Source organism: Pseudophryne corroboree, chromosome 10, assembly GCF_028390025.1.
Source record: "Pseudophryne corroboree isolate aPseCor3 chromosome 10, aPseCor3.hap2, whole genome shotgun sequence".
NCBI classification, from domain to species: domain Eukaryota; kingdom Metazoa; phylum Chordata; class Amphibia; order Anura; family Myobatrachidae; genus Pseudophryne; species Pseudophryne corroboree.
In genome coordinates, this window is record NC_086453.1 from 323,567,885 (window position 1) to 323,593,991 (window position 26,107).

The 26,107-nt window shown below is 46.3% G+C and overlaps 1 protein-coding gene across 4 annotated transcripts in view; it reads right to left on the reverse strand.

Moving 5' to 3' along the window:
* The window catches only part of VPS13D (vacuolar protein sorting 13 homolog D), a 504,218-nt gene that overhangs the window by 143,592 nt on the left and 334,519 nt on the right, over positions 1-26,107 (reverse strand). For all 4 annotated transcript variants that reach the window (XM_063943541.1, XM_063943538.1, XM_063943540.1 and 1 more), the window contains one exon: positions 193-325. In XM_063943541.1, the coding sequence (XP_063799611.1) occupies positions 193-325 (133 nt within the window). The remainder of the gene's footprint in view (positions 1-192; positions 326-26,107) is intronic.

The following is a 26,107-nucleotide window of genomic DNA, read 5'->3' on the forward strand; positions in this document are numbered from 1 at the left end:
CCCCTGCCCAGTGGGCACGATTAGAAAGTGTCCCATATTACAGGACATCAGATGTGAGTCTATCAGTCCTGTAATATGATTTTATAGTATAAGGAGGAGGAAGATGAGGAAGGAGGGGAAAATATCTCACATACAACTGACATTTTAGCATTTCTAACAAGTTCCAATTAAACACGTCCTTCAGCATCGTACCGTGAGCGAGTCCGTGAATCCCAGCCACCAGATGCTCCCCGCTGGTCGCTGCATGATAACGAATATACTCCCTCTCTGTCTGGTGTCTGTTGTCCATAGTCTTCCCTAATCCGTCAGAAAGGGTTCCTGCAAACTGCAACAGAAAGCACAGCGTCTGACCTCAATATAACTTCCAAACAGGACGCCAATTAGAACAAATTTACCAATTCTATGATGTTAACAAGATTATTTTTCAGCATCGTGACCACTTTGTATGTTGAGAAATTAAACTGCCCAATGTAAATAAGCCTGCACAGGTATTTCATAGTACATCAGTCTGCAGTGAGGAACTGTGGTGAGAACGTTATCTATTTTATCTACAAGTTATCTATTGCTCAATCTTTTGTGGCAGAGTTTCCCAAATTCCGCCACTGCAGTCCAGCTTTTAATGACATCCATGCTTGAGCACAGGTGACTTAATTAGTACCCGAGTCAATTTGATTTAACCATCTGAATTCAAGCAAGAATTCATATCTAACAACTTCAATCTGCTTGCTATAACAGAAACATGGCTCACACAATCAGATACGTCCTCCGTTGCAGCACAGTCACATGGTTGTCTCCGCTTCACACACACCTCCAGGCCTGGTAACTGTAAAGGAGGTGGGGTTGGATAATTACTTTCCCAATCTTTCGCATACACAGTTCTACCACAGGTACCGTCACTCACATTCACATCATTTAAAGTACATTCCATCAGGATTTACACTCCTTTCTCTCTGCGTGTTGCAGCAATCTATCGCCCACCTGGGCAACCCAAACAATTTCTGGAAGATTTTTCTGTCTGGCTCCCTCAATTCCTATCCTCTGACATCTCCATCATTATCATGGGCAATTTCAATATTGCTATTGATAGTCCAAAATCTGCTGCTCATGCCTCCAAACTACTCTCTCAATGGACTGACTCCTCTACTCACCAGGAGGGCCACTGCCTTGATCTAGTATTCACCAGACAATGCTCAGATTCTGAATTCACTAACACCCCTTTCCCTCTCTCAGATCACAACCTTATCACCTGCATGCTCTCCACCATTACTTCAAACTCAGAGTCATTTAAGCACTCTAATCCTCCTCAAACCCGCAGAAATATTAACACAATTTTCAAGAACTGTCCACCTCTCTGCAACAACTGCTCTCACCTATTTCTGCATTGACTTCTCCTGAAACTGCTGTATCACACCTGAACCAGACTCCAGAAATAGCCCTTGACCAAGTGGCTCCAGCTACCCATCACACTCCACATAGGTCTAGCTGTCAACCGTGGCACTCTAAATTAATAAGACACCTACAAAAACTCTCACAGAAAGCTGAACGTCAGTGGCGTAAATATCGTATTCCAAGCAAATTTCTCACATATAAGACTGTCTACCACTCTTATCGAAATGCCCTGGACTCTGACAAACAAACATATTTCCAAACTCTCATCTATGCTCAAGCCTTTAACCCCAAATGACTTTTTAATACATTTAAATCACTTCTGAACCCTCCCTCACCCAACCCACTAGACACTATCAAGGCGCAAGATCTTGCTTCCTACTTCAAGGACAAGATTGATAAGATCTGAGATGAAATGGTATGCTCTCCCTCAGCCAGTGACCTGTTCAATTCTCTACCTGAACCCTCTGGCACTCTCTCCTCCTTTGATCCCACAAATGATGATGAAGTGTCAACACTCTTCTCATCCTGCTACTCTACTACCTCTCCTCTTGAGCCCATACCCTCACAAGTAAGAAAATCTCTGTCTCCTGTGCTCATCCCAACCTTAACATCTGTAATCTCTCTCTCTCTACTGGTATCTTTCCTTCACTGTTCAAGCATGCACTGATTACTCCCATTCTGAAAAAAACAAAACTCTGACCCTAACTGTCTCTCAAACTACCGTCCCATCTCTCAGCTCCCATGCCTCTTCAAGCTACTTGAGAGACTTGCCAACACTCGACTCACACACTTTCTTAAATAACACAATTTATTTGACCCACTTCAGTCAGGCTTTCGTTCCCAACACTCCACAGAGACAGCACTGACTAAAGTAGTGAATTATCTAGTCACTGCGAAGTCCAAAGGCCATTACTCACTTATTCTTCTATCTCTCTCTGCTGCTTTTGACACTGTTTACCATTCTCTTCTCATACAAACACTACAATCCCTAGGTCTTCAAAACACAGTCCTCTCTTGGTTACTATCCTACCTATCTTATCGCTCCTTCAGTGTTCACTTCTCTGAATTATTATTTATTACCAGTTATTTATATAGCGCACACATATTCCGCAGCGCTTTACAGAGAGTATTTGTGCATTCACATCAGTCCCTGCCCCAGTTGAGCTTTCAATCTATATCACCTACCACACATACACGCATACACATTCACGCTAATGTTAATTTGGAGGGAGTCAGTTAACCTAGCAGTATATTTTTGGAGTGTGGGAGGAAACCGGAATACCCGGAGGAAACCCACGCAAGAACAGGGAGAATATACAAACTCCACACAGTTAGGGCCATGGTGGGAATCGAACCCATGACCTCAGTGCTGTGAGGCAGTAATGCTAACCATTACGCTATCTGTGCTGCCCCACCTCCTCTTCGCTACCTCTTTCAGTTGGAGTACCACAAGGCTCGGTCTTAGGTCCTCTGCTTTTCTCAATCTATACCTAATCTCTTGGTAAACTAATAAACCCTTTTGGATTTCAGATATTCAAATCTACCTATCCTCCCCAGATTTGTCACCATCTGTATTGGTCAGGGTCACTGAATGCCTTTCTGCTGTTTCATCTTGGATGTCATCTCGCCACCTCAAAAACAGAGTTACCTATATTTCCACCGGCCAATAGTAGTTACCAACCTGATATCTCCATCACTGTTGAGAACTCATCAATCAACCCTACCCCACAAGCTCGCTGCCGAGGTGTCATACTTGACTCAGAACTGTCCTTCGCTCCCCACATTCAATCTGTCTCAAAATCATGTTACATGCATCTAAAAAACATATCTAAAATACGACCATACCTTACACAAGACACTGCTAAAACTCTAATCCATGCTCTCATTATCTCCCGCATTGATTATTGCAATAGTCTTCTTACTGATCTTCCCAAAAAGAGACTCTCACCACTACAATCCATTCTGAATGTAGCTGCGAGGCTAATCTTCCTTGTTAGACATTCATCGTCGGCAGATCCGCTCTGTCAGTCCCTCCATTGGTTACCTGTATTCTACCGTTTCAATTTAAAATACTTTTACTGACACATAAGGCCATTAACCATACTACACCAATGTATATCTCTTCGCTCATCCCAAAATATCTCCCAACTCGACCTCTCCGCTCTTCACAAGATCTACGTCTCTCATCCACACTCATTACTTGCTCTCATGCACGATTGCAGGACTTTCTTCGGACTGCACCCACTCTGTGGAATGCCCTACCATGCACGATAAGACTCTCCCCTAGTCTCCAAACCTTCAAACGTTCCCTGAAAACTCACCTCTCTAGGCTAGCTTATCACATTTCAGAACCGCTCACTCAACCTTCATAAGCTTTCCTATCCGATTATATCCCCACTGTACAGTCCGCACATATCCTCCACATATTTTCTCTCTTTCTTCACTTTCCCTTCTTTCTGACCAGGGTTCATCATTGCTGTGATGTGATATCATGCAACCCACCTAGAACCTTTGCAATCTGGTGGACAACTATGCAATAGATAGCACCTATACTTGTGTATCAATGCCTATTTCCCTATAGATTGTAAGCTGGCGAGCAGGGCCCTCCTACCTCTATGACTGTTTGTTTATTAGCCAGTTTTGTTTTATCATTGTGTCCAATTGTAAAGCACAACGGAATTTGCTACGCTATAAAATAAACTGTTAATAAATAAATAAGCATGGTATCCTCAAAACTTTTACTGTAATGCCGGAGTTTGGGAATCTCTGTTTTACAGTGAACGCTAAAGGGATTTCCTTGATTTCCATTGCGCTTATACTGACTTTACTTCTGTTACTCATAACACACTGAGGTACTGCTTGCTTCAAGAGACCCACAAGCAAGAAAACAAACGTAATTATAATAATAATATTATTATAGTTATTATTAATAATAGTGACTGCTGTCCGAAAGTTTGGAGAGCGCATTTACCCGGAAGTGCAGCGTGACGTGTAACGGATTAGGGTACAGAGACCACTGGTGACAATATACATGCAAACCTTTTATTTGTTTAGCCAGTAAATAATGTAATCAGGAATGGGTGGAACGCACAACCCCCACTGACCTCATTCTCACTAACATTTGTGATTGGGGGTTTGTAGCGCAGCATTGCGTTTTGTTTTTTAAACATTGCCACTTTTTCAGGTATTTGTTATCAATGTTAGTCTGATGAATGGTCGACAATGATAAAGTCGACAGTCAATAGGTCGACCACTATTGGTCGTCATTGACATGGTCAACATGGACAAATGGTCGACACATGAAAATGGTCGACACATGGAAAGGTTGGCATGGATTTTTGAACTGTTTTAGGTGTTATTTTTTCCATAACATGACCAGGAACCCCAATTAGTGTACCGCGTCCCGTTGCATGGCGAGCGAAACAGCTGCGCTCGGCACAGGTTACTATTCCCAACTGTAGTCCACGTGTATGGTAAAGTATGAAAAAGTTAAAAACCATATAAAAAAAAAAAAAAGCCATGTCGACCTTTTCATGCGTTGACCATTTGTCAATGTCGACCACATCAGTGTCAACCAATAGTGGTCGACCTAATGAGTGTCGACCTTAACATTGTCGACCATCTGAACGGATACCGTGGGGATGGATGTAATACCGTCCAATTGTGACCGACGTGCGGGATTGCCGGCCTAACTCAAACTTTTTTTTTTTAAGGAGCAGTCATTTACAAGGCATGGTTTGCCTTGTACATGACTGCCCCTCTAAAAAATGTCCGAGTTCAGCCGCACAACCCGCACGGCATTACATACGGCCCATGGTGTAACTGGCATTTAATGCAATGCCGATGGGTATGAATATGATCGCTCCTCTGACAAGTTCAACTTAATATGCACTTTCCAGAGCAGACTGAACCAAGGCTAATTCAATGATTATGAGCATAAATGCCTAATTTATACCCGTATAAAAATAAAAAAATAAAAATGAATGGTAAAAGGCATCATTTCTGTCACTTGACATGCATGCAATTTGAGAACAACCTAAAGAAGAGAATACAAACATCTATTACATTTGTTAAAACATTGCTATCTTTTTTTTTTTTTTTTAAATGAACTTTTTGTTACCACGCATTTTTTGAATATCTATGTTTGGGTCGGATACACAGGGGAACATAGTGACCTTAGGTTAGTATTCACTAAAGTCCATTAGCTCAAATTAAAGAGAAGGAATGCCCGATTTCCAGTAGAAAACCTGAGAATGACCCCGGATCGGTCAGTGGCTGCCTTCCAATATTCTCTTCTCAAGTGGCCACTTGAGAGTAGTAAATGGCGGGCAGAAAACAGCAATCTCTTCCCAGAATACGGTTCACCTACAGTGCACAACCCAGCCGAGATAGCTAGCTCCATCGTTACCTAATCCTAAACTTCACCAGGGCACGGGAACAACCAGAATTCTGTTACTCAGTGAACGGTTGAAGAAAAGTGAACATAACTTGCACATAGTCTACACAGAATTCAATAAAACAAATGGACATTAATAATAAAGAAGTAATTATGGCTAATTGCACATTTACATGACTTGCACAATTGTTGTACATATGCTGACCACAATGTATGTTTTTCTTTCACTTCCTCTGACTTCCACACACATAAAATAAAAAAACATTAATGAAACATGAACGGACAGAGAAATACGTCAGACAGGCTATTCCCTTAAAAACATAACACAGACAACGGTTTAAAAACAGCACAATAAGCTAATAAGCCCCTGCAGCGCACAATGACAAAAGGCTGTAGCCCATTCTTAGCATTGGCTGGTGTGCCAGTAATCCACCGTAGGAAGCCCTTCAGAGCCAATCACCCCCTCCAGGTCACTTGCTTTTGACTGCAGGTTCGGTCAAGACGACAACAGAACTTCAAAGACCAAACCCAGCCAAATCTCATACTAACCCTCTGTCCAATGCTCACGGTCTACCCATCTGCGTCACCCCTGTCTGTCTGCCCCTCCCTCTTTAGAATGTAAGCTCTCACAAGCAGGGCCCTCTCCCCTCATGAGCTTTTTCTTCTCTTACTTACACCGTCTTTGACGGCACCAAATCCCGCAGTTTTCTGCCGCCCTGATCCTTATGTCAGTGTCATCTGCTGATGTAGCTATGTTTATATACCCGGCACTTGTTCTATATTGTCTTCAACTGTAAGTCACTGTTTTCTTATTTTGCCTATTTGTTTATGTACTCTGCAATTGGGCGCTGTGGAACCCTTGTGGCGCCATCTAAATATAGGATAATAATAATAACAGTCAGGAGCTGTGATGTAGTCAAACGGTTTATCGGCCTAATTCAGAAAAGGACGCACTGTCTTTGTACACAGCGGCTGTGCTAAAATATGCTAATGCCACAGGATGCGTCCTATGTAAATAGACTCCCCTGCCGGCTTCTGTGATCAGCTTCTGCGTCTAAAGACGCAGCATCGGAACCGTCTGCATGAACATCGGTCATCTGAGTATCCCTCAGGTTACTCAGGATGGTCAGTATCTTCACACAGTCGGTGTCAGTGAATGTGTGTACAGGAACCTGCCATTGGCCTTGGCAAGTCCAAAAAATGGGGACAACATGCCCCCTGTTTTTGCGAATACTGGCCAATCAAGGCTTTGATACGATCGTACGCGGCTATTCCTCCAGCCATGTTCTGCTAATGACAAAAGTCATAAGCTGGTGTCTCTGGCACTCTGCGTCTGGCTACGAGGCGACCAAGATGCTACCAATCAGATTCTACTTACCATTTATCTTGCACCTTCTAGAAGGTAATAGCTAGAATCTGATTGGTTGATATGGGCAACAGCTCCACTCCTAAAAACTTTCACTTTAGTAAATATACCCCTAGATGTGCCACGAGAAAACTGTAGCTTTAGGAACAATATGGACTCCCTGGAAAATACTTTCTGCATAGGCCAAGGGCTGCTGGCCAATGTTAGCATTATCTGCCTTGTATCAATATCATCCAGGATTCTGACATAACTAATAACCTCAGATATTTCTAAAGCTTTTAGTGGTGAAGTTTCCTCTTTAAATCAGTGCGGATTATTTTGTAATGGAGTGCTCTGGCCTGCCGTAATCAGCGAGGTAACAGACATAGGACATGATGTATATGTTACAGTGTCAGCAGCAGATATCATTTACACGTGACGACCCCTGTGTAACCTTTCTGGAAGCTCCTAGGAATGTATGTATGTACATTGTACAGTACATATATTCTGGAAGCTATAAAACAAGCGTCACAGAAGATATATATTCTGAAATGCAAAACAAAAGTTGTCCTTGTACGATGCACATCATACATCTTACAGCCACAGGGGGAGAGTTCTGCAACGTCATCCCAATTACTAGCGCTTATCAGGGTGGCACTCTAGTCACCCAGCGCTGCGGGATCTTTCACTCACTGACCACATTCAGGGGGAGATTTATCAAAGCTTGGAGAGCAATAAAGTGGAAAAAGATAAAATATCGACCAATCAGAATCAGCTTCTAACTCATACTCGCCTACTTTTGAACAGTAGTTCAAGGGAGATTCCAGCTGATGAGAATGCGGCACACGAGGGAACATGTCCTGCTCCACCCAAAGGGTGGGAGCTCCAAGTAGCGGGGAAGGTGGAAGGGGGGAGGAGTGAGCACACAGTGGAAGGGAGGGGGGTAGCGGGTGGTGAGCACCCAGTGTGGAGGGGGCTCAGCACCCAGTTGAATGGAGGGGTGTGTGAACAACCAGTGGGAAGGGGGGGGGGGGGAGTGAGCACCCAGTGGCTGGGGGAAGGTGAGCACCCAGTGGAAGGGGCGGGGGCAGGTGAGCACCCAGTGGCTGGGGGAAGGTGAGCACCCAGTGGCTGGGGGAAGGTGAGCACCCAGTGGCTGGGGGAAGGTGAGCACCCAGTAGCTGGGGGAAGGTGAGCATCCAGTAGCCGGGGGAAGGTGAGCACCCAGTGGCCGGGGGAAGGTGAGCACCCAGTGGAAGGGGCGGGGGCAGGTGAGCACTCAGTGGCTGGGGGAAGGTGAGCACCCAGTGGCTGGGGGAAGGTGAGCATCCAGTGGCTGGGGGAAGGTGAGCACCTAGTGGCTGGGGGAAGGTGAGCACCCAGTGGCTGGGGGAAGGTGAGCATCCAGTGGCTGGGGGAAGGTGAGCATCCAGTGGCTGGGGGAAGGTGAGCATCCAGTGGCTGGGGGAAGGTGAGCATCCAGTGGCTGGGGGAAGGTGAGCACCCAGTGGAAGGGGGAAGGTGAGCACCCAGTGGAAGGGGCGGGGGCAGGTGAGCACCCATTGGAAGGGGGGGCAGGGGAAAGTGAGTAGCCACTGGAATAGGTAGGTGGGGAAGGTGAGTACCCAGTGGAAGGGGGGGCAGGGGAAAGTGAGTAGCCACTGGACTAGGTAGGTGGGGAAGGTGAGCACCCAGTGGAAGGGGCGGGGGAAGGTGAGCACCCAGTGGAAAGGGGGTGGGTCGGAGAAAGTGTGCATCCAGTGGCAGCGGTAGGGTGGGGGAAGGTGAGCATCCAGTGGTGGTGGGGAGGGGGGATGTTGAGCACCCATGGCGGGGGTTTAGGATGAACACCCTGTGGAAAATAAGATTTTACTTACCGGTAAATCTATTTCTCGTAGTCCGTAGTGGATGCTGGGGACTCCGTAAGGACCATGGGGATAGACGGGCTCCGCAGGAGACAGGGCACTTTAAGAAAGAATTTAGGTTCTGGTGTGCACTGGCTCCTCCCTCTATGTCCCTCCTCCAGACCTCAGTTAGAGAAACTGTGCCCAGAGGAGCTGACAGTACAAGGAAAGGATTTTGGTAATCCAGGGCAAGATTCATACCAGCCACACCAATCACACCGTATAACATGTGATAACAACCAGTTAACAGTATGACAAATAACAGCATCAGGTCAAACCCTGATGCAACCATAACTTAACCCTTATTGAAGCAATAACTATATACAAGTCTTGCAGAAGAAGTCCGCACTTGGGACGGGCGTCCAGCATCCACTACGGACTACGAGAAATAGATTTACCGGTAAGTAAAATCTTATTTTCTCTAACATCCTAGTGGATGCTGGGGACTCCGTAAGGACCATGGGGATTATACCAAAGCTCCCAAACGGGCGGGAGAGTGCGGATGACTCTGCAGCACCGATTGAGCAAACAAGAGGTCCTCCTCAGCCAGGGTATCAAACTTGTAGAACTTTGCAAAAGTGTTTGAACCTGACCAAGTAGCTGCTCGGCAAAGTTGTAATACCGAGACTCCTTGGGCAGCCGCCCAAGAAGAGCCCACCTTCCTAGTGGAATGGGCCTTAACTGATTTTGGCAGCGGCAATCCAGCCGCAGAATGAGCCTGCTGAATCGTGTTACAGATCCAGCGAGCAATAGTTTGCTTTGAAGCAGGAGCACCAAGCTTGTTGGATGCATACAGGATAAACAACAACTCTGTTTTCCTGACCCTAGCCGTTCTGGCTACATAAACCTTCAAAGCCCTGACCACATCAAGCAACTCGGAATCCTCCAAGTCACGAGTAGCCACAGGCACCACAATAGGTTGGTTCATATGAAAAGATGAAACCACTTTCGGCAGAAATTGTGGACGGGTCCGCAATTCTGCTCTATCCATATGGAAAACCAGATAGGGGCTTTTATGTGACAAAGCCGCCAACTCTGACACACGCCTAGCCGAAGCCAAGGCTAATAGCATGACCACCTTCCCCGTGAGATATTTCAACTCCACCGTTTTAAGTGGTTCAAACCAGTGGGATTTCAGGAAACTTAACACCACGTTAAGATCCCAAGGTGCCACTGGAGGCACAAAAGGAGGCTGAATATGCAGCACTCCCTTTACAAACGTCTGAACTTCTGGTAGAGAAGCCAACTCCTTTTGAAAGAAAATGGATAGGGCCGAAATCTGGACCTTAATGGAGCCCAATTTTAGGCCCAAATTCACTCCGGACTGTAGGAAGTGAAGGAAACGGCCCAGCTGGAATTCCTCCGTAGGAGCATTCCTGGCCTCACACCAAGAAACATATTTTCGCCATATACGGTGATAATGTTTAGCTGTCACGTCCTTCCTAGCCTTTATCAGCATAGGAATGACCTCATCCGGAATGCCCTTCTCTGCTAGGATCCGGCGTTCAATCGCCATGCCGTCAAACGCAGCAGCGGTAAGTCTTGGAACAGACAGGGCCCCTGTTGCAACAGGTCCTGTCTTAGAGGAAGAGGCCACGGGTCCTCTGTGAGCATTTCTTGCAGATCTGGATACCAAGTCCTTCGTGGTCAATCTGGAACAATGAGGATTGTTCTCACTCCTCTTTTTCTTATTATCCTCAGCACCTTGGGTATGAGAGGAAGAGGAGGAAATACATAGACCGACTGGAACACCCACGGTGTCACCAGGGCGTCCACAGCTACTGCCTGAGGGTCTCTTGACCTGGCGCAATACCTCTGTAGCTTTTTGTTGAGGCGGGATGCCATCATATCCACCTGTGGCAGTTCCCACCGACTTGTAATCTGTGCGAAGACTTCCTGATGAAGTCCCCACTCTCCCAGGTGGAGGTCGTGTCTGCTGAGGAAGTCTGCTTCCCAGTTGTCCACTCCCGGGATGAACACTGCTGACAGTGCGCTTACGTGATTCTCCGCCCAGCGAAGAATTCTGGTGGCTTCCGCCATCGCCACTCTGCTCCTTGTGCCGCCTTGTCGGTTTACATGAGCCACTGCGGTGATGTTGTCTGACTGAATCAGAACCGGTTGGTCGCGAAGCAAGTTCTCTGCTTGACGCAGGGCGTTGTATATGGCCCTTAGTTCCAGGATGTTGATGTGAAGGCAAGTCTCTTGACTTGACCACAGACCTTGGAAATTTCTTCCCTGTGTGACTGCTCCCCAACCTCGGAGGCTTGCGTCCGTGGTTACCAGGACTCAGTCCTGAATGCCGAATCTGCGGCCCTCGAGAAGGTGAGCACTCTGCAGCCACCACAGGAGTGACACCCTGGCCCTGGGGGATAGGGTGATTAACCGATGCATCTGAAGATGTGATCCGGACCACTTGTCCAGTAAGTCCCATTGAAAGGTCCTCGCATGGAACCTGCCGAAGGGAATGGCCTCGTATGATGCCACCATCTTTCCCAGGACTCGAGTGCAGTGATGCACTGACACCTGTGTTGGTTTTAATAAGTTCCTGACCAGGGTCATGAGTTCCTGAGCTTTCTCTATTGGGAGATCAACCCTTTTCTGGTCTGTGTCCAGAATCATGCCCAGGAAAGGCAGACGAGTAGGAACCAACTGCGACTTTGGAATATTTAGAATCCAGCCGTGTTGCCTTAACACTTCCAGAAAAAGTGATACGCTGTTCAGCAACTGCTCTCTTGATCTCGCTTTTATGAGGAGATCGTCCAAGTACGGGATAATTGCGATCCCTTGCTTCCGCAGGAGTACCATCATTTCCGCCATTACCTTGGTAAATATTCTCGGTGCCGTGGAGAGACCAAACGGCAACGTCTGAAATTGGTAATGACAATCCTGTACCACAAATCTGAGGTACGCCTGATGAGGTGGATAAATGGGGACATGAAGGTATGCATCCTTTATGTCCAGAGACACCATAAAATCCCCCCCTTCCAGGCTTGCGATGACCGCTCTCAGCGATTCCATCTTGAACTTGAACCTTTTCAGGTATATGTTCAGGGATTTTAAATTCAATATGGGTCTGACCGAACCGTCCGGTTTCGGGACTACAAACATGGTCGAATAATAACCCCTTCCATGTTGAAGGAAGGAGGGGAACCTTGACCACCACCTGTTGAAGATACAATTTGTGAATTGCAGTTAACACTATTTCCCTCTCGTGGGGGGAAGCTGGTAGGGCCGATTTGAGGTATCGGTGAGGGGGCATCTCTTCGAATTCCAGCTTGTATCCCTGAGACAATTTCTATTGCCCAGGGATCCACCTTGGAGTGAACCCACTTGTGGCTGAAATTTCGAAGACGTGCCCCCACTGGGCCTAGCTCCGCCTGTGGAGCCCCAGCGTCATGCGGTGGATTTTGTAGAGGCCGGGGAGGACTTCTGTTCCTGGGAACTAGCTGTGTTGTGCAGCTTCTTTCCTCTGCCCCTGCCTTTGGCAAGAAAGGGCGCACCTCGGACTTTCTTGTTTCTTTGTGATCGAAAAGACTGCATTTGATAATGTCGTGCTTTCTTAGGCTGTGCGGGAATATAAGGCAAAAGATCAGAATTACCAGCTATAGCTTTGGAGACCAGGTCCGAGAGCCCTTCTCCACACAATTCTTCAGGCTTGTAAGGTAAACCTTCCATATGCCTCTTTTAGTCGGCATCACCTGTCCATTGCATGTTCTACAGGACACGTCTAGCAGAAATCGACATAGCGTTGACTCTAGAACCCAGTAGACTAATGTCTTTTTGGGCATGTTTATATATATATATATATATATATATATATATATATATATATATATATATATATATATATATATATATACTAGGGTCTCAATCTCTGCTGATAAGGTATCTGTCCACGCTGCTACAGCGCTATAAACCCATGCCGACACAATCGCCGGTCTGAGTAGTGTACCAGAATGTGTGTAAATGGACTTCAAAGTACTTTTACTGCATGCTATCTGCAGGATCCCTGAGGATAGATGTTAAGTCAGCGCTACCTTTTGGGTAAACGTAACAAGCTTTGTCCACCCTAGGGGAAGATTCCCATCGTATCCTGGCCCTAGTAGGGAAAGGATACTCCCTGAGAATTCTTTGTGGGAATCTGCAGTCTCTTGTCTGGAGATTCACGCTCTTTCTTCATGAGAGGAGGGAAATTTACCTCAGCTTTCTTCCCCTTAAACATGTGTACCCTCGTGTCAGGGACAGATGAGTCATCAGTGATATGCAAAACATCTTTTATTACAATAATCATATATTGAATACTTTCCTGCCATTTTGGCTGTAGCTTTGCATTATCGTAGTCGACACTGGAGTCAGACTCCGTGTCGATATCAGTGTCTATTATTTTGGATAGTGAGCGTTGTGAGACTCTGAAGGTCTCTGCGACATAGGGACAGACATGAGTAGATTCCCTGTTTGTTCTCTAATCTTTTGTGCAATAAATTTACCTTAGCACTTAATTACACATATCCAAACAGGTGTCGGCGTTGTCGACGGAGACACCACTCACACACACATTTGCTCCATCTCCTCCTTAGGGGAGCCTTTTACCTCAGACATGTTGACACACGTACCGACACACCACACACTCAGGGAATGCTCATCTGAAGATAATTCCCCCACAAGGCCCTTTGGAGAGACAGAGAGAGAGTATGCCAGCACACACCCCAGCGCTATATGACCCAGGAAAAAACACAGCAATTTAATGTTTACCCAGTAGCGCTGTTATTATCTGCGCCAAATTATGTGCCCCCCCCTCTTCTTTAAAACCCTCTCTTCTACCTGGTATAAGCAGGGGAAAGACCGGGGAGCTTCCACTCAGCGGTGCTGTGGAGAAAAAACATGGCGCTGGTGAGTGCTGAGGGAGAAGCCCCGCCCCCTCGACGGCGGGCTTCTGTCCCGCTAAAAGTGTAAAATTGTCAGGGGCCCCTGCATATATACAGTGTCCAGCTGTATATATGCTCCTTTTGCCAAATAAGAGGTTTATATTGCTGCCCAGGGCGCCCCCCCCCCCCCCTGCGCCCTGCACCCTTACAGTGATCGGAGTATGCGAGGTGTGTGGGAGCAATGGTGCACAGCTGCAGTGCTGTGCGTTACCTCAGTGAAGATCATGAAGTCTTCTGCCGCCTGTGAAGTCTTCTTTGCTTCTCATACTCACCCGGCTTCTGTCTTCCGGCTCTGCGAGGGGGACGGCGGCGCGGCTCTGGGACCGGACGGCGAGGGTGAGATCCAGCGTACCGATCCCTCTGGAGCTAATGGTGTCCAGTAGCCTAAGAAGCAGGACCTAGCTTCAGAGAGTAGGGCTGCTTCTTTCCCCTCTGTCCCACGATGCAGGGAGTCTGTTGCCAGCAGATCTCCCTGAATATAAAAAAGCTAACAAAATACTTTCTCTCAGCAAACTCAGGAGAGCTCACTGAAAAGCACCCAGCTCGTCCGGGCACAGTATCAAACTAAGGTCTGGAGGAGGGGCAAAGAGGGAGGAGCCAGTGCACACCAGAACCTAAATTCTTTCTTAAAGTGCCCATGTCTAATGCGGAGCCCGTCTATCCCCATGGTGCTTACGGAGTCCCCAGCATCCACTAGGACGTTAAAGAAAGGGGTGGGGAAGGTGACCACCCTGTGGAAGTGTGTGTGTGAGGGGGGCACCCAGTGGCAGGGGTGGTATGAGGTGAGTACAGGGAAAGGTGGAGGCAGGTGAGCACCCAGTACACACATACACACTTGTCTGCGTGGAGAACTTCTACACGTACAGCCACACACCATGAATAGCACAGATGGTGAGATGACCCGCAGTGCAGGTGGTATGCTCAGTGCTGCCCTGTCCGTTACTCACCTCTATGCTCGGGGGAACACTCAAACATGCAGGTGACTGCCGCCAGACACACACACACACACACACACACACACACACACACAACTTACCTTGTCCTTCCTTCCTAACCAGGTCACTCAGCTCCTCCATCTTGCTAGGTACCCCGTCACAGCTGGGCTCCATGTGTGTGATTGCTGCTGTGCTCCACCTGCGGCACTCCCTGTGCTTGGTGGATATAATGCATTTGTCCTCAGTCCCCCCCGGTGAGATGCTACTATTGGTGGAGGGCTCCGACCAGTCACAATGGGGCACTGCGGGAATCCGGGAGATTTATGTAACTTCTCGGGGCTTCGGGAGCCTCTGCTGTAAAAGGCTATGTTTCCCGCAGGAAAATTGATGTGAGCTCATGAATAGTAACAATCACCCCTCTTTGGATATAGGAGAAACAACACACCAAATACTACAAAATGCATATACTGTGCTATAAGTGCTTGTAAAATAATTTGTGGCGCCCAAGACACCGGTAATGTGAACGGCCTGGATGAAATCTGCAGGCAGTGGGAGAATTGAAACGTGAAGAATCATGCAAGTACTGTAGCTATTTCAGCAGAGCTGTTAGGCCAGCACTGGGGAGATATATCAAACCTTCGAGAGAGAAAAAGTGGAGACAGAAAAGTGCCGAACAATCTGCTCCGGTCATTTTCCAAATACAGCCTGTAAAATGACAGAAGCTGACTGTTTGGTAATTTATTGTTCTCCAAGGCTTGACACATCTCCCCCACAATGACAGATATTGAGCAGGGAAAGCGGAAAAGAAACAGGTACCCAAACACCCTAGGCTTCATGATGGCTATTCCCTAACAATGTGCCGCTAAGCGCAGATTAAATCTCTAGTCATATTGAGGTACCCAAACTTGCCTACGGTTTGATCTTCATCTCTGGGGGCTCCTGTTGGCAGTGTGATTTGCAACACTATGACCCCCCCCCAGCTGTGCAAACATATCATGTGGCCTAATATGACGTAAATCGTCCCATCAAAAACCACAATCAAATTTAAAAAAAGTACAGAGTGAAGCAGCAAGATTTTGCCCGTATGAAGAGAAAAGTTTTACCATTGAGGTCGGGCATACATGGGCACTGACTTGATGCCTCTGGTACGGTTAACCAACTGCTGCGTTCCACTCACTTTCCATACTTAGCAAAACACTGTACTCTGAAGCAAACTCATCAGTAGATGCTAATATCTGCAGAACACTACACAGACCATGACTCAGTGGCGTAACTAGAAATTTTTCTCCTCCAAGCCAAAAAATTCTCTGGGTGTCATGCTCGTTGCCCGGGGTTTCATGCGGTAGGTGTTATGCTTGTTGCCAGAGGTATCATGTGCTGGGTTTCAAGCTTGTTGCCAGGTGGTAATATTCGTTGCCAGGGGTTTCATGCTCGTTGCTAGGGGGTAATGCTTGTTGCCAGGGATTTCATGAGCTGGGTGTTGTGCTTGTAACCAGGGGGTAATGCTTGTTGCTAGGGCTATGCTCCCAGTGCCAGATATTCCCCCACAGTGCCCTGAACACATATGCCCCCAGTGCCAAATATGCCCCCCCAATGCCAAATATGCTTCCCCAGGGCCAAATATGCCCCCCCCCCAAGTGCCAAATATGCTCCCCCAGTGCCAAACATGCCCCCCCCCCAGGTGCCAAATATGTTCCCCCAGTGCCAAACATGCCCCCCCCCAAGTGCCAAATAAGCCCCCCTGTGCCAAACATGCCCCCCCCCCAAGTGCCAAATATGCTCCCCCAGTGCCAAACATGCCCCCCCAAGTGCCAAATATGCCCCCCCAAGTGCCAAATATGCCCCCCTGTGCCAAATATGCCCCCCGTGCCAAATATGCCCCTCCAGTGCCAAATATGCCCCTCCAGTGCCAAATATGCCCCTCCAGTGCCAAATATGCCTCCCCAAGTGCCAAATATGTTTCCCAGTGCCAAACATGCCCCCCCAAGTGCCAAATATGCTCCCCCAGTGCCAGGTAACCCACCCACGGCTCCCCCACCATCCACGGGCTCCGATGCTGTGCTGTTTTGGGAAAGAGGGACATGGAGGGCACAGCGCGCGCGCCTCTCCTTTGTGTCCCTCCTGCATCTCCGGTGGCAGCGGCGTGTCTATGAAATGAAGTGCCGGTCGTGAGCCAATCAGAGCTCACGAACGGGCACTTCATTTAACAGACACGCCGCTGCCGCCGGAGACCCAGGAAGGACACACAGGAGAGGCGCGCGCTATGCCCTCCGTGTCCCTCCTTCCCAAAACAAAATCAGTGGCGGCTAGGGCGCCCCGCGGCCCTGCACGCCTCCAAGCGCTTGCAGTGGCTGCGGACCCCTAGTTATGCCACCGCCATGACTGCAACAAACAGCTTTTAGAAATATTCTGGTGTGCGTCAACACTGCAACCTCTATAGGACTGTGAGCCGTTCCAGCTGTAATATACCTAGCAAGAAGCGAACACAGGTTACCTCTAGCCTTGAGGCGATGTTTGTTTGTCATTTATAACGTGAGCTTCACTATAGCCAAAAAGTAATTTTTTTTATAGTCAATTAAAGTACAGTAAACCAATGAGATTAGTAGAACTGGTGACCATCCTAAGGCAGTGGACATCACCCGTTCCCGGTGAGATGATGGACCAAGATTGGCAAACAAAATAGGTGCCTCTACTAGGTACAGACAATGGGTACTAAGAACCCAATTTAGCAACTCATATCTTTGTTGTATTTGCAGCCCCCTCTTGTAAATTTATTACAACAGTGTATCCCACAAAACTGGAAGATGAACGCACCTTAATTTTTTAATCACATTATGCAACGAAATAGGCTTATTTAAAACAAAATGTATGTAAAAAAAAAAAAAAAAAAAACAGCCAAGACTGTATACCACACTGGTTCTCAAACTGTGTACTGTGGCACCCTGGGGTGCCTCGGGACCCTTGCAGGGGTGCCCTGGGTTGGTTATCCAGGACCAATTCAAATGATTTAGTCCATGAAATAGACAAAACCAGTGCTGGTGGCTTCCAATCATAAAATATGTGGACAAACAGAAGTGAATCCCGTTCCCTCATCACATAACTGACCCTACGGATGACGTATAAAATGAACTTCATTTCATATTTTTTGCTGAATTTCTCAATAAGAAACTTTTGGTCTAGGGGTGCTGTGACAAAAAATTCTGATACTCTAGGGCGCCGCGATTCCAAAAAGTTTGGGAACCACTGGTACACCATGAAGCTGTTAAATACAAAATTACAAAATCTTTCCACTGAACCGCCAGCAAAAAAAGTTACTGATCATTAAATTTATATATTATTTTGAGAAAAGGGAACATTTTTGAAACTTCAATAAGACTAAAGAAACATTGAGCAGGAACTCTACTTGACCTCCGGTACACCAGCCAAGGTACAAGCAAACAATTAGCCCATAATATGATCTTTTCTTCTTCTTTTTTTAATCAAAGTAATAATTGGCTGTAAAAGGATTAGGGAAGGGGCACAGAGGCAAAGTGATCCCTCTCTAACAAAGTGTGTACACAGGTGTGATTAGCAAGCCTGGTGGAGGCAGGCACCCTGCGGGCTACTGCAGAATTCCTTCAAGCATCTTTCGCCACTTTCCGTTCACTCTTGAAATTGAGGGAAAGCTGAACATCTGCTAGCTTACACCAAATCCTATTTAATGGCCAGATAAGGATTGCGTTTTTCTTTGTAAACTCCAGTTTGAAATATCCATATTGTCTGGGTGAAAAGTTCACCTTCCCAAAGAAATTCACCGCTGACTTGAAGAAATGTATGAGAACACGAGCTCTTGGGTCGTAAGCCGCAGAAAATGTGGAGTATAAAGTGTCAGTTCCATCATTCTGAACATTTGGCTGGAAAATAAACTCACAAGAGGTTTATGTATAAAGTTCAAGAAGATGCGCAAGTATTTATAATACTTCTGCTTAGAACAAATGATCTGCAGACGTTAACAGTCCGGTCACCAATACACATAAGAAAGACAAATGCCTTTAATTACATTTAGAATCTAAATTTTGAGGGGGTGGGAGGATAAAAACTGAAGATGACATTCCATATGGCTGGGAGATCACAATATAAAGTGAATGTTAGTTACACACATGGACATTTTCACCCAGGATCCAACCAACTTTATGATTCTCTCAGTGATGAACCGATCCTTAAGGACATCTGATTTAAAGTGCACGCACTTGTGATTAATCATCCCGACTGCGACCATTATTTGCCCCAAAGCTTGTCACTATATTGACATTGTTAAGTGAACTACAGCATGGGTAGAAATATCGGGCAGATGATCGGAAATGCATATGCACCACATAATCGTTTTAGAGAAATGTTGTTCAGCAGGATGGATCAAATCATCTGATCCCACTGCATTTGGAAGCAGTGGCGGCTTCAGAGGTGGGGGCTGCAGTGCAGTCCAAATTTCAAATAGGGGAGCCACACCAAATGCCACCAACTGTCAACCCAAACGGACTCACTGGCAGTTGGTGCGGCTTCCCTACTTGGAGCTGCCACTGTTTGGAAGGATAATCAGCCCTGGATGCTGCATGCACACACTGAGATTATCAGACGGAGCAGATGAAATCCAGCTGAACGGCCAATTTTTTTGCATAGTGCAGTGGTTCTCAAACTTTTTTGAATCACGGCGCCCTACAGTATCAGACTTTTTCACAGCATCCCTAGGCCAAAAGTTTCTTCTTGGGAAATGTAGAAAAAAATATTAGGGTCAGTTATGTGGTGATGGACAGGATTTGATTCTGTTAGTCCACATGTTATGACTGGAAGTCACAAGCACTGGTTTTGCCTATTACATTGACCATAAATAATTTGAGTTGGTTCTGGATCACCAACCTGAGGCACCCCTGCAAGTGGTTTGGGAACCCCACCCAGTTTGGGAACCAATGGCATAGCTTGCCCCTAGCCTTAGACCAGGCATTCCCAACCACGGTCCTCAAGGCACACTAACAGTGCAGGTTTTAGTGATATCCAGGCATCAGCACAGAAGACTTAATTAGTAGCTCAGTTATTTTGATTTAACCATCTGTGCTGCAGCCTGGATATCACTAAAACCTGCACTGTTGGTGTGCCTTGAGGACCGTGGTTGGGAATGCCTGCCTTAGATAATGTCATGCATTTTATTTAAATATCTCAGACTATATTTTTTCACTTATATATATTTATACACTCCAGCACACATGGTGTTGCAAATCACCAATCATCATCGTTATATACTTTGATTTTTTTCTTCTTTTCAGTTGGAGACAATTAGCCGCACACAGTATAAAGAAAAATCACCTGATAAAACCCTTTAGGAGCAAAGATAAATCTTTTCCATTTGACTACACACAATACCGATTTACACTAATATCACGGTCGCAGCCGGGAGCCTGACACGGGTGCTACCCGGCTGCGACCCGCGTCAGCCCCCTTTCCCACTGAAATCTCCAACCCGGCATATTGCTGGGTTGGTGACATCAGCGGTGAGACAGCGGGGGCAGCGCTTGGAGATCACATGATCTCCAAGCGCCGCCTGTACATCACTGTGAACGGGAAGCAGAGTTGAAGCGACCCGGCTCCCGATTACACAGCACTGTTTGCCGGGTTGAACATGTGTTTAACCCTGCAAACTACACGAGTTGGAATACCGGGTCACTCGAACCGGATTATTCTAACTCGACCCTTTTACACCAACCAGCAACACAGGTTATGTGCACTCGTATGCAATAACCCATTTTATATGCTGGCGGTGTAAAAGGGGTATAAATTAGCAAATCAGCCGATGTCATCATTCATTTGGAAATTTTCTACCATATTAACATGTAGATCCAAAATGATCAAAATCAGAATGTAAGAGAAATGATCACTGGGAAGCACTGTGTTTATTACTGTATCATATCGGAATGTAGTTATGTGACCGACGGCCAGGAGACCGCCGGTAACAATACCGATCACAATATCCCGCCGGTTCACAGTTGGCATGCAGACTAGCGGGGACTATTCCCAATAATTGGTGTTCCCAATACCCATAGAGTTGGAATAGAACATGTGGCGAGCACAGTTTGCTACCGAGACTGCAAGGGTCTTCGTTGAGCTTGCACCGCCCCCCACCCCCCTTCCCCGCCGGCATACTGCAGCCCGAGATCTCGGCGTCGGGGTGCTGACCGCCGGGATCCAGGCTGCCGGTAACCCATACCCAACCCATTATATCTCGCCATCACAGCCAAAGAGTAACATGGGCCCTGTTGAGCCACAGCCTTACCAACAAATGGCATCTATCCAGTTTCAACATTTATCCATAACTGCAATGTTAACACATGAATTTCTTCCCAGAGCATACAAGGAACGACCCCAGTACATGGAGCTTTGGGAGATATGGCATCTGGAAGTAAGCAACCATCTATACAGGTGTAAAAAAAACGGGATGTAGCAGGGAAACTATTTGATTAGCAGAGGTGTTCAGGAGAATGCTAGCTCTTGGTCTGAACAGTCCTGGATTTAGTAAACAAGATCAAGGTAGCAGGAAGAGACTTAGAGCCTAATTCAAGGTTGATCGCAAAAGCAAAATCTTTCTCTAATGGGTAAAACCATGTGCATCGCAGGGGAGGGGGAGACAGATGTAACATGTGCAGAGGGAGTAAGATTTGGGTGGGTTATATTGTTTCTGTGCAGGGTAAATACTGGCTGCTTTATTTTTACACTGCAACTTAGATTTCAGTTTGAACACACCCCACCCAAATCTAACTCTCTGCACATGTTACATCTGCCCCCCCCTGCCGTGCACATGGTTTTGCCCTTAGTTTAAGATTTTGATTTTGCAATCAACCCTGAATTAGGCCCTTAGTCCTTTACAGGATCTTGTATACATTTTAGACAGGCATGGCACAAAAGGATAGGTAAAGTGCGCTATGCCACCTGACAAACATAGGAAACTTATGACATGTCTGTGGCAAAGGGGGCAAATGACCAGCTATCTTCAAATGAACAAATATTATATATATATATATATATATATATATTTATTTTTTCTATATGCTGTGCTGTTATCTTTTATTTAAGTGAATATTTTTTGTATAGTGTTAGTTCTTTGCTATACATGCTCTATGAAATGCTATTGTACTCTTATGAATCTGGATAAATGCATACCTGTAGCTCTATACCTGCCATCCTTCAGCTAAGCCCTCTCCTGAGTACTCTCAGAAAGAGACTGTTCAGACCTACAGTATGTGCTTTTCAGCTGCAAATACATGAAAGATCATGAAGTAAAGATATTTAATGGATTCCCCACTGCATGCCAAATTGTTTACAAATATGCAGCAGGTTGCATTATAAACTCATAAGGCATGAAGAGCAATACAGCAACAAAATTAGCCTAAAATACACATTTGTTTACACTTTTTATTATTTCCCCAGCGCATTAGAGCGAACGAGTCATCAGAGTCTTCCAATGCTACAATACAGATGTTAATCTGGTTAGGCAACGGTAAGACTGCAGTTATACGTTATGATAAGAACTTACTGTTGATAACTGTATTTCTCCTAAGTCCACAGGTTCCACAGGATAACACTGGGATATGAAGCGACAGCGGATTTGCACCAATCGGTCAAAGCTTTTCGGCCTCCCAGCATGCAACGGGTCTGTCCATATATCCCCGCCTCCTGGATCAGGCAAATCAGTTGTATTCCCAAAGCTCAAGGCAGGAGCATTATAGATGGCCCTAATCAGGCGAGAAGGACACACATACACACACTTTCGTACAAGAAGGAAGAGGTTAGTGAGTAAAAGGATACTCAAATCAGGTGCGTCAGGGTGGGATCCCTGTGGAACTTGTGGACTTAGGAGAAATACCGTTATCAATTGTAAGTTCTTACCATAACGTATATTTCTCCAGCAGGGTCCACAGGTTATCCACAGGATAACATTGGGATTTCCCAAAGCAATATAGTGGTGGTGACGCTCCTGATTGGACAGGAGAATCCTTCGCCCAAATTCAGCGTCGTGAGAGGCAAAGGCATCCATGGCATAATGTCTAATAAATGTGTTAATGGATGACCATGTGGCTGCCTTACATATCTGTTCTGCTGAAGCACCCTGTTGTGCTGCCCACGATGGACCTACCTTACGAGTAGAGTGAGCAGAGACATTAGCTGGAACAGGGAGATCAGCATGAGAATATGCTTCTGAAATAGTCATCCGAAGCCACCTTGCCAGTGTCTGCTTATCAGCAGGCCATCCTCTCGAGAAATCCGTAGAGAATGAAGAGAGAATCTTTCTGATAGCACTGGTACAATCCACGTAGATCCTTAAGACATGGACCACGTCCAGCGATGCATCTCCCGCAGGAAGGCCCGGTACCTGGCTGGAAAGCCGGGACTACAATTTCTTCATTAAGGTGGAATTTAAACACCACCTTAGGAAGATACCCAGATCTAGCTCTGAGAACTGCTTTATCTGGATAAAAAAATCAGAAATGGGGAACGACATGACAGCGCTCCTAAATCTGACACTCTTCTAGCTGATGCCCTGGCCAGCAGAAAGAGAACATTAGCCGTCAGCCATTTAAGATCCACTTTATTAAGTGGTTCAAATGGGGCAACTTGAAGGGCCTTTAGGACTAAATTTAAGTCCCAAGGCACTGCAGGAGGAACAAAAGGAGGTTGAATACGCATTCCCTGGAAATAAGTATGCACATCCTGTAAGTTGGCAATTTTCTTTTGGAACCATACAGTCAATGTTGACACTTGCACTCTCAAGGAAGCCACCTTCAAACCTTTATCCATTCCTGCCTGAAGGAATGCTAAGACCCTGGAAACTCTGTAAGACTTAGGGTCCATTTTCCGTTCACTGCACCAATGAATATAGGTTTGCCATATTCGGTGATAAAAGTGAGCTGAGGAAGGTTTCCTTGCTCTGAGCATTGTTTGAATTACCTGTTGTGAGAATCCTCTTGACTTCAGGATAGAGGTTTCAAGAGCCACGCTGTCAAAGACAGCCGATCCAGATGTCTGTGATAATAGGGACCCTGCATCAGTAGATCTGGACGTTGAGGGAGCAGAATGGAGCATCCACCGACATTCTCTACAGATCTGTGTACAAATGCCTCCTGAGCCAAGCCAGAGCTATTAGTATCATGGCACCCTTTCCTTGCTTTATCTTTCTCACCACCCTTGATAATTGGGCGATTGGAAGAAACACATAAGTCAGATGAAAGTCCCATCTCACCGACAGGGCACCCACAAAGATCGCTCTGGGATCCTTTGTTCTTGACCCGTATGCAAGAACTTTGTTGTTCTGACGGGATGCCATGAGATCTATATCTGGCAACCTCCACTTGTCTAGTAGAGTCTGGAAGACCTCCGGGTGTAGAGCCCATTCACTTTCCTGAATGGCGTGTCGACTGAAAAAATCCGCTTCCCAGTTTAGGACTCCCAGAACGAACACTGCGGACAAGGCTGGATGATGAAGTTCTGCCCACTTTAGTATGTGACTTACCTCTTTCATCACTTTTCGGCTGCGAGTTCCTCCCTGATGGTTGAGGTATGCTACTGCCGTTGCATTTTCCTAGCGGATCTGAACTGGTTTTCCCAGAAGAATGTCCTTTGCCTGAATCAGTGCCATGTATATGGCCCGAAGTTCCAATATGTTTATTGGCATGCAACCTTCTTCCTTGGTCCATTGCCCCTGGAAACACAACCTTCCTAACACTGCTTCCCAGCCCTGGAGACTGGCATCTGTTGTCAGAATTTCCCAGTATGATATCCAAAAGGGTCTCCCCTTGACCAGATGGGATGTCTGTAGCCACCAGGCTAATGACCTTCTTACTTCTATCGTAAGAACCATAGTCTGGGTTTTTATTGTCTGATGCAACCCATTCCGTTTGGCAAGAATCAGATGCTACAGAGGCCTCGAGTGGAACTGTGCATACTCCACCATGTCGAATGTTGACACCATCAATTCCATCACAAGCATTGCTGCATGAATGGATACCTTTTGACTGTGTAGCAAGTGCTGAATCCTTGACTGAACCTTGGATATCTTGTTCAGAGGTAAAATTACTCTCTGAAGACTAGAATCCAGTACAGTCCCCAAGTGAGTCATCCGCTGTGACGGAACCAGAGACGATTTTGCCCAATTTATGAACCACCCGTGCCTTTGCAGACACGTTATTGTCTGTTGCAGATGACATAGGAGCAGTTCCTGCGACTGTGCCAGGATTAAAAGATTGTCGAGGTATGGAAAAATTCTTATCCCCTGCTGGCGGAGATAAGCTTCCACTACCACCATAATCTTGGTAAAGACTCCGGGGGCTGTGGCTAACCCAAAAGGTAGGGCCTGGAACTGAAAATGCTTTTGGAGGATAGCGAACCTGAGATAACACTGTTGGGACAGTGCTAATGGAACTTGTAGGTAAGCATCCTGTATACCCAGGGATACCATGTAATCCCCTGGTTCTATGACCAAAATGATACAACGTAAAGTCTCCATATGAAACCGAGGTACCCAAATGTATTTGATCAGCACTTTGAGATTGAGAATGGGCTGGAATGACCCATTTGGTTTCTGAACTAGAAACTGGAATGACTAATCCTGACTGAAGCAATTTCTGAACTGCCTCTTGCAAAGCCCTGGCCTTCGTCTCTACCTGAGACGGCCCGATGCAAAAAAACCTTTGGAGAGGATTTTCTTGAAGGCAAAAGCATAACCTAGAGATACCGCTTCCTACACCCAGGCATCTGTTGTAGACTGCTGCCAGATCTGTGTAAACTGAAGAAGTCGGCCCCCCACCGTGGGATCCCCAGGTGGAGGCCCGCACCATTAGGCTGATGGCTTATTATTTGTTTTACCAACCGGTTCTCTGGTAGCCCAATGCTTTTTAGTCTTACCGGACTTGTTGTATTGGGACTGCCTGTCATCACTTTTTCCTTTAGCTTTTCTTTGAGACCGAAAGGGACGGAAAGCTGGAACTTTAGGTTTTAAATTGTACATGGAAGGAAACTTTACCTTCTTGGAGTCTGCTTCTGACTCCAAAATATCTGTCAATTCTTTACCAAAAAGAAAATCTCCAGAAAAAGGCAAAGATTCCAAAACATTCTTAGATTCTGAATCAGCTTTCCACGTACGTAGCCAAACTGCTCCGCGAGCAGCTATTGTTGAAGCCGATGCCTTGGAGGCA